The sequence below is a fragment of the Phyllosticta capitalensis genome (assembly GCF_038381095.1).
Source record: "Phyllosticta capitalensis strain CBS 128856 chromosome Unknown BKA78scaffold_7, whole genome shotgun sequence".
Lineage (NCBI taxonomy): Eukaryota > Fungi > Ascomycota > Dothideomycetes > Botryosphaeriales > Phyllostictaceae > Phyllosticta > Phyllosticta capitalensis.
Genome location: NW_027117445.1, coordinates 1698283 through 1706449, shown reverse-complemented (window position 1 = coordinate 1706449; position 8167 = coordinate 1698283). Strand labels below are relative to the sequence as shown.

At 54.0% G+C, this 8167-nt stretch overlaps 4 protein-coding genes across 4 annotated transcripts; 1 reads left to right on the top strand and 3 right to left on the bottom strand.

Annotated features, from left to right (window-relative positions):
• Positions 1–1339: 1339 nt before the first annotated feature.
• On the bottom strand, positions 1340–2305 carry BKA78DRAFT_297338 (Alpha/Beta hydrolase protein; the record flags this gene model as incomplete). The annotated part of the gene is made up of 1 exon (XM_066886757.1): positions 1340–2305. The coding sequence occupies one exon, from the start codon at positions 2303–2305 to the stop codon at positions 1340–1342; it is 966 nt and encodes a 321-aa protein (XP_066742877.1).
• Positions 2306–4112: 1807 nt separating this feature from the next.
• BKA78DRAFT_253964 (ubiquitin-conjugating enzyme/RWD-like protein) lies at positions 4113–4628 on the bottom strand (the record flags this gene model as incomplete). Its single annotated transcript, XM_066884862.1, has 2 exons — positions 4113–4444; positions 4493–4628. The coding sequence occupies 2 exons, from the start codon at positions 4626–4628 to the stop codon at positions 4113–4115; spliced, it is 468 nt and encodes a 155-aa protein (XP_066742876.1).
• A 282-nt stretch (positions 4629–4910) lies between these two features.
• BKA78DRAFT_253955 (ribosomal protein S5 domain 2-type protein) lies at positions 4911–5756 on the top strand (the record flags this gene model as incomplete). The annotated part of the gene is made up of 3 exons (XM_066884861.1): positions 4911–5091; positions 5142–5293; positions 5349–5756. 3 exons carry the CDS (start codon positions 4911–4913, stop codon positions 5754–5756), a joined length of 741 nt encoding a protein of 246 aa, XP_066742875.1.
• A 1026-nt stretch (positions 5757–6782) lies between these two features.
• BKA78DRAFT_253573 (uncharacterized protein) lies at positions 6783–8115 on the bottom strand (the record flags this gene model as incomplete). The annotated part of the gene is made up of 3 exons (XM_066884832.1): positions 6783–7686; positions 7746–7935; positions 7989–8115. 3 exons carry the CDS (start codon positions 8113–8115, stop codon positions 6783–6785), a joined length of 1221 nt encoding a protein of 406 aa, XP_066742874.1.
• Positions 8116–8167: the final 52 nt, after the last annotated feature.

Sequence of the window (8167 nt, the reverse complement as noted above, 5' to 3'; positions counted from 1 at the left end):
CGTTCTGCAAGGTCAACCTCCGCCTGGGCCCCTGGGCCGACCTGTCCCCGGCGCAGCGCAGCAACCTCGCCAACACGGCGCTGCGTCCGGCGGCCGCCCTCGGCATCCCCCCGGCCGCCGTCCTGGAGATGATCGCGCGTTACCAAAAGCGCAGCTACGTCGGGCCCACGGGGCGCTACAAAGCGGGGCTCCACGCCGACCTCGTCAAGCACCACGGGCTGGGGGCGCTGGCCGCCAAGCTCGTCCGGGACCGCGACGTTCTCATCCCGGCCCTGACGGGCGACTGGTGGGCCGGCGAGGAGGTGGACGAGACGGAGTCACTCAAGGCTATTGGTGAGAAGCTCGTCGCCGCCGTTGCCGCCGCGTCCACCGAGGTCTTTGAGACCCTCGGCCACGACCTGTGCGTCCTCCGCCCCGACGCCATGGAGACGCAGGCGCGCGCGGGCAGGAGCCTCTTCCGCTGCTTGCGCCGCAAGCAGTCCCCCGTGCCCAAGCCCGGTCCGCTGCGCGAGCTGTCCCTGAAGGGCTTCGAGGCGGAGCAAGCGGCCAAGTTTGGCGAGCTCGTCGAGGCGTGGGAGGCGTGGGAGATGGAGGACAAGGCTGAGTAGGCATCCGAGAAGAGAGTTGTTGGCCTGCGTCATGGCGGCGTTTCCGTTTTCCTTGCCCGTCCTTTAACCCTGTTTCCGTTTTTATACCCCATCATGTTGCACGTGTTTTGTATTTTGTTGTCTTTTCTCCAGCAGTTTGGACCTGACGTGGAGTTTCTGGCGTTGCATATTGTCCTGTCTCGGGATGAGACTCGTTTTCAGCCTTCAAGATCGGACATTACAATTCCGCATCTCGTCAAGAGGATGATATCCTTGGGACATCATCAAGAACAAATAGACGCAAGCTCCGCACCTCGTTTTCGAGGGGCGTAAATTTTTGACTCTCTTGCTTCATATGCAGTAGTCATCCATCTGATATGGAAGCTCTATTCCAGGATTTTTTCTTCACAGTGATGTGCAGTTTGAGTTCTGAATTCTGGACTCGGAAGATTGAGAAATGTGCAAGCTTCTTCCAAGTAATCAGATCGATAGACCCAAATCCCAATCCAGGCAGGAGTCTTCAATCCCAACTCTTGATTTGATCAATCAGTCCTCCCAGTGATGATGCCCATGGTTGGTTATTGCTTGGACCAATCAGTCGTGTCCATCCGATCATCCCATTCCTCCCATTGACTTCTCCTACGAATTGTGCCCATATCCCACTGCCTCAAAAATCGAACCCACTCCTCCTTAGCACTCGCGTTCATCCGATCATCCCGTTCCTTCCGTTGAGCCTTCCGTTGAGCTCTCTCCTATGAATTGTGCTCCATATCCCACTGAATCAAAAAGCGAGCCACCTCCTCCATAGCACGCGACTCAGTGACGCCCTCATGGCCGCCCATGTTGTAGACGTGCCGCTGCACCTGCATCGACATGTCAAGCAAGACTTGGTACAGCCCGGTGCTCCTGGCATGCGGCACGACCTCATCGTCGGCACACTCGACCAGCAAGACCGACTTGCCCAACGAGCCGAACCAGCTCGGCATGTCGCATTCTTCCGGCGGCGGAAAGAAGTCGCGCATGCGCCTCTGCGCCTCGACCACGTCCTTGCTGTCGCAGATGAGCTGGTCCACCTGCGCCTGGCACGGCAGCCAGCCCGCCATGCCGACGAAGCAGTCGACGGCGTGCCAGCCCGTCAGGAAGGCGACGGCCGCCACGGCGGCGCCCTGCCCCATGCCCACCAGCGCCACGTTGTGGCTGCCGACGGCGTTGGCTTGGGCGTCGATGATGTGGAAGAGGTCGCCCAGGCTGGCGCAGACGCCTGCGCGGTGCGCTTGCGTCTCTGCCGGCGGCTCTTTCGCGCTGTCGCCTGCCAGAGGCTGCTGCTGGTCGAACCATGACGGGTCGCGGCGGCCGCTGGTCGAGAAGATCCATTGGTGGTTGGGGAGGGCCCAGCGGAGGTCGCAGCCGGCGTCTTTGCTGCGTTGGAAGAACGAGCGGGAGCAGGCCTCGGTCGTGGTGTTCTGATCGTGGAGGAATATGATGGTGCCCATGTGCTCGCGGATGGGTGGGTAGATGTGGCAACCGGGGATCATTTTGGACGTCGCGTCGTTGGTCGTCGCGTCGTTAGAGTGAGGCTGCTGGCTGGCGTGGTCGATGCCCGTCTTTTGTCGCTTCTTGGATGCCGTGTCGTCCTGGAATGGTCGCGAGTTCTTGGTGGGCTTCTCGTCAAGGCCCTCGTCAAGCATGTCGACGTCGTTGTAGCCCTTGTCGCCCATGATCTTGGATGGTGGCCGGAGGTTTATGAGCGCAGGCGAGAAATGCTTTGTGGTGGTGAGGATAGTTCGAGTTGTTGAGATACAGCGATTAGAATCGCGCGGAAGCCTTGAGATACGGTTGATGAGTAGTTGTTCGTTGTCGCGGCGACATACGCGTCTATTGGCATAAACAACGCGTCCATTGGCATACACCGGTGACGTCTTTGCAACTGTGGGAAGTATGTCGCCAGGTGCTCTTTCCTAACTGCGTTAGTGCGGGTTCTCGACGTCCAAATCAGGCACCCAGGTCAGTCAAGGAAGCTGGAAGTGTAGAGTCTTTTCACAGCTTTTCACAGTCTTGGAGAAGCATTACAAGAAGTGGGATCAGCGGATACAGCGGATTTGATTTACATGCTCCATGTGGAAGGAGATTTCGCTTTACTTACAAGTTACTGCTGGGTCAATTTTATCCCATGGTTTTCAAACTTATGATCTAGCTTGACACTTAATCCCCCCATCCCTCACTCGGGAGGTCGCGATTTTAGAATCCTCTCAAGGTATCTCTCCCATCTCGATTCAGATCTTGATTATTTCGTGGGTGTTGTGATTTTTGTCGTCCAATTCGAGGAACCGAGATATGGCGAGTGCCTCTGGGAGTTATTGTATTCTTATACAGTCGTCGCACCAAGACGCGTCAAATTCATTAGCGCGGGAGTGCCCGAGGGTTTAGGTTGCGGGTGCCTGGTAACCTAGAGATTGGTCACGGTATCCATGTCAAGGGAACAAACACTCAACACTGCCCGAGAAATAAAATGTGAGTCTTTTGCTGGTCGTTCGCATGGAAGAGTCTGCAAGGCTTCCATCTCCGTGGACATATAGAACTGTTGATTCCATCAGTACATGGCTTTTGCCTTCTATAATCTGGCTTTGAAAAGCAATTCTGTCTGCGCCGCATATTCGGGGACAACCTGAAAATTCAATCGAATATGCCTCCCTCTCGACCCCATTGATTCATCCAATTGCGACATGACGTTCGTCTGGCAGAGCGGTCAATGGCATTGCTCCCGTTGGCGCTGTCACTGTTGGCGATTTTATTGAAAGAGAGCAGCAAGAATTTGTCAAACGACGAGTTTCCAGTAGCTCGCTACCGGGGCCACCACCCGTGCCACCCGGCGTGTAACCCGCATATGCGGGTATGCGAGGACCGAAGACAACGACGTCCAAAGTTGCAAATGGCAGCCAATGAGAAACCACCGGCTAAACGAAGACTTTGCGCGCTGGGGATGAACAGACAAGGGCGTTTGCTTGATCGGAGCCAATCACATGCAATGGTTTGGATCCGGCGCATGCGACCAATGAACGGGAGAATTCTAGCGCCCTGGTGATGTAGGTCCGATTGTAAATGTGACGAGCTTTCGCGAACTCTTGTTGAGGCAGGGAACGCGAGGGGTTGCTTTTAGACTCGTCTATGCAGTGTTCAGATTCTCAAATAGAGACGACAGCTCGGGGGATTCTGGCCTTCGAAGCGATGGAAGAGAGCACCATCTTTGAGTCAGGCTTAGATGGTAAGGACGCTTATCACGGACATCCGCTGTATACGTGGCGCAAGTTGCACACGGTATTTCTTTGCAGCTTGAAGCTCCGAACATTTCTTCGTCTTGGAGAGCTGGCTCTATGTCCTTTCTCATGCAGGCCTCCGACAGCTCATCGTTTCCTAAGGCATATGTCTAGCCGCATCTAGACTCGGAATCTTGAAATCTGGTGTACGAACTTCTCTTAGCCATTGGCTTCTTTCCTCGTGGTCCCGACGTGATTGATCAGCTTGGTTTCATCTGAGACCTTCTCCCTCCCACCTCTCAGTATCAGTGTAGTATCTGACCACACTCTCAGCACCCAGCACATCATTTTTGTGGAGCACCGCCAGATCCATGTTGAGCGGGCTGTCCCAGACCGGATTGCTGAGCAGTTGATGCACACAGGTAAGGGTCGTGGCTATGGTGAATGCAGGCGACCATGCGTCATTTCTGTCCAGAATATCGAGGCAGATTTTGCCAGTCTCGTACTTCACGTTGGGATGGCATATTCGAGTCTTGAACGTAACTTGCGGAGGGCTGAAAGGGTAGTCTGAGGAGGCGTGAATGTCTAAGAGCCAGCGACCATCTACGCAAATTTTAGCGGCAGCGGTAAATCTTGGGGAGGGGTTTCTACTCTCGTATGGTGTTCCTGGCGAGCCTTTCATCACTGCCCTCCAGTGCGTCAAGTCGCTATCGTCTAGAGGGCCCAAGCACTCGAGCGCATCCGTGTCTGTCAGGTCTGCCTGCGACTCGTCATAGAGACGCTTCATGCGCGACTGGAGTCTCCGGGCGCTGGACATGGGGAAATCGGAGGCTTGTACAGCTTCTGCCGGCGAAATATATCTCAGGCTGGAACCGGAACGCGAATGAAGAAGTTCGGAAAGAGCACAATTGGAGAGGCGGGTGCTCGATGATGTTGGTGGTTGCGCCAGCCTCGGCTCAGTGCGCGTGGCGCGCGCAAAACATCGGCGTTTCCAAACACCGACAACTTTCTACGAGAGCTTCCTGATGAACATTTGCGACTCAACTCGATTGCATACCAATACTCCACAATGGCTCCAATTCACGCTACTCTCTCGGACCTCCACCGTGCCGACGGATCCGCCACCTTCTCTCAAAATGGATACAGTGTGATCGGAGCGGTCAATGGACCTCTGGAAGTCTCCCGGAGGGATGAACTGCCGGAAGAGGCTGCGATAGAGGTCAACGTCCGGCCTGCTTCTGGTGTAGGAAGTGAGATTTGAGCTCCCTGAGGCAGCAGCGCACTCGACTAACAATAGTAGGTCCTAAGGAGCGCCACCTCGAAAACCTCATCCACTCGACCCTCCGTCAGGTCATCTTGGTCCGCAACCATCCACGCACGCTTATCCAAGTAACCTTGCAGGTGCTCCAGGTGCCAGAAGGCGACGCTGCTGACGACAAGTCTCGCTCTTCGGTATGGAGCTCAGGAAAGGAATGCTGAGTGCGAAGATGACTGACTGAATTTCTAGATCCTCTCCGTATTGCCCGCTCTTCTTGAAGCCTCGATCCTTGCGCTCGTTTCCGCCTCCATCCCACTGAATACGACCTTCTCTTCTGCCATCATCGCAGCCACACCAGACGGCCAGCTTGTCACATCGCCCTCGGTCAAGCAGCTTGCCTCTGCTTCGTCAACCCACGTCTTTGCCTTCTCGGCTCGCGGAGACTTGCTCGTGTCTGAGAGTGAAGGTGCTTTTGACATGGACACCTGGGACAAGGCGCATGATACGGCGGAGACCATTTGCACTGCAACGACCGCAATGAGCGAAGGAGACATGGAGGTGGATATGCCTGGCGATCCGCAAAATCTACACGCTGTGCTCAAGGATACCGTGAGCATGAAGGTCCAGAAGGAGCAGAGTTGGAAGGATGCTCCCTGAGCTACTCCGAGAGGATCTCATACATTGGACACTGGTTGCCTTTCATTGCTGTGCGATCCCCGGAAAAACGACGACCGGCATCTGATCGTGGCTTTTAAGCACCTTATGTCCAGGAGCCGTGTCCGCCGGGAACAGCTCGTCATCCTGCAAAGGTACCAAAGGCCGCGCAACTGCAACGAATCGCACGTGGTGTACGGCAAGTTGCAAAATCTACTGGCAGCTGCGCAGAACTGCGAATGCCGTCTTCGTACCGGCGGCAGGTATCGCGCATATCCAAGGTGTTGAAGCGTATTCCCACGAAACATGGGAGACACTGGAATTGGGAAGCCTCCTACTGGTCCAAATTTGGCTGCTCGAGACAAGCTGAGCCAATCCAACCTGGAAGCCTCTCTTCCGCCGCGGGCGGATGGTATGATGGATCAAACAAAGATTTGACCTCAGTTGCTGAGAATGCAGCCGATTTGACGAATCGTGTCTCGCCCCTGATTTCCTTTTGTTCAATTTATCGTGCCATATCGTATTGCATGCATTCAATCTCATCATGTTTACTACATCTGTACTGCGAAGATTCAAGCTCGTCAGAATCTCTTCACGGGAGCCTGCAAAACTTGAATTCATATTATTTTGAGGGGACTCGATCAAAAGGCCGTTCCTCGCCTGAGAGCCATTAAGACATGGTAATTTGATAATGGTAAGTCTTTTGAGTTCTTAATCGCTGATTTCTACATCTAACATCGAAAAGAGAACTAATCTTCCCAGAGAGCAACACTCATCATGTCTGCAATACATGGCTCGCTTCATTATGACTTCAAGTTCCATCCTGTCCCAATCCTTTTCCCAAACGCCGTCGAGTGCAGTTGCTGTACATGAGCTTTTGGTAAGATGTCTGCTCCCAAAATGCAATCTTTATGTTCAAAAATACTCATTTTGTCCAGGGCTTCGAAATTCGAGGTCTTCGTCAAACCGATGGCACCTACCATTGGAGCTGGATATCATCTTCAAGCTCCCATCTCCGCCGTATGCCAATCAAGCGTTGTCGTACATGTTCTCCATTTCAGACAGGCTCTTGTCTGAAAGGAGCGAATTAAGCCGGCCTTGGGGATCCCACTTCGGAATCTCGTATGTCATTACTTTCGGAGTGCCACCAAGCTTCACGTTCTCAACCATCTCTCGGGCTTCGCGCAGCCACTCATCCCAAACTTTTGTTTTCGGAGCAGCTTCGCCAAGTTGAACCCAGCCCGTTCGCTTGGTGACTGCAATGGCCGTCCAAAGTGCTTGAGTGAAAGTTGTGTGTGAGCAAATTTCCTTTTCCGCGTGTTCCGGCAGTTTGATCTTGTGTTTTCGCGTCTTGAACGCGGAAGTATTCCAGTGCTTCCTGGAAGGCAAGGCAGCGACAAGCCAATATGTTGCGTTGAGTATTAGGAAGGCCGCAGCAAAGGACACCTGGGTTTTTGTTTTCGCATTGGCCAGGCAAATGACGCCGACCATCAGCAAGAACGAGCCGACGAGCGAAATCAGGCGGTACATTTTCAGGTCTGAAACCAGATACTCGATGGTCTCCGGAGCGAAGAAGATTTCTCGAGCGATGTCCTCCTCGCATTTGACGATGAGGAAGCTCCCCCTCGGATGACGAATGACGACATCACCGCGCGGTGCAGTGCCCCCTGGGTTCCTTCTTGTAGGGAGCTTCAAAGTCCACTTATTTCCAACTCCGATGACAGTTGAGAGAAGGGATAGAGTGCCGGTCGCTATGAGGCCCATACCATCTTCCCATATGACTGACAGAACCAAGAGGGCGATGGAGAACGCGCAGCCCAAGCAAATATTGACAGTCAACCAGCTGAAATTGTGCGTTTTGACGACGGGCGCCTCGTCATGACGGACTATTTCGACTACGCGGACATCAAAGGGTTTCAGGGATCCGGTATCGCTTCGGAGCAATCAGCGCCAATTCCAAGGACCAAATTCCACTGAAGAGGAAATTCTTACAGGACAATGTCGCCAATATGGTTGAGCTCGTCGCGATCGTTTCCCGAAACGACTCCTGTTACTCGTCCCTGGACCGATTCGAGTCGATTTGGCCGTGATACGCGGAGCATGGCATGAGGAGCTGGGAGGAGCCGCGGCAGAAAAATCCAGTTGGACAGGGTCGATACTTGGGCGTTGGACAAAACGGAACCTTTGCCGCGAATCAGAATGGTCCAAATAGCTTCGCCGCAACTGTGCAATCACCTTCTCCTAAAATCGCGAGGATACCAACGATATCAAGGTCCAACTCCTCGAAATCTTGGATTGTGCTGAACCAACCCGGCGCGTCCCCATTTCCTGCTTGCTGCCGCTTGAGCAATGTCTTCAGCATGTTGGCTGTTGGAAGCTCCGTTGGTTCGATTGTCTTCCAACCACTCCCGAAA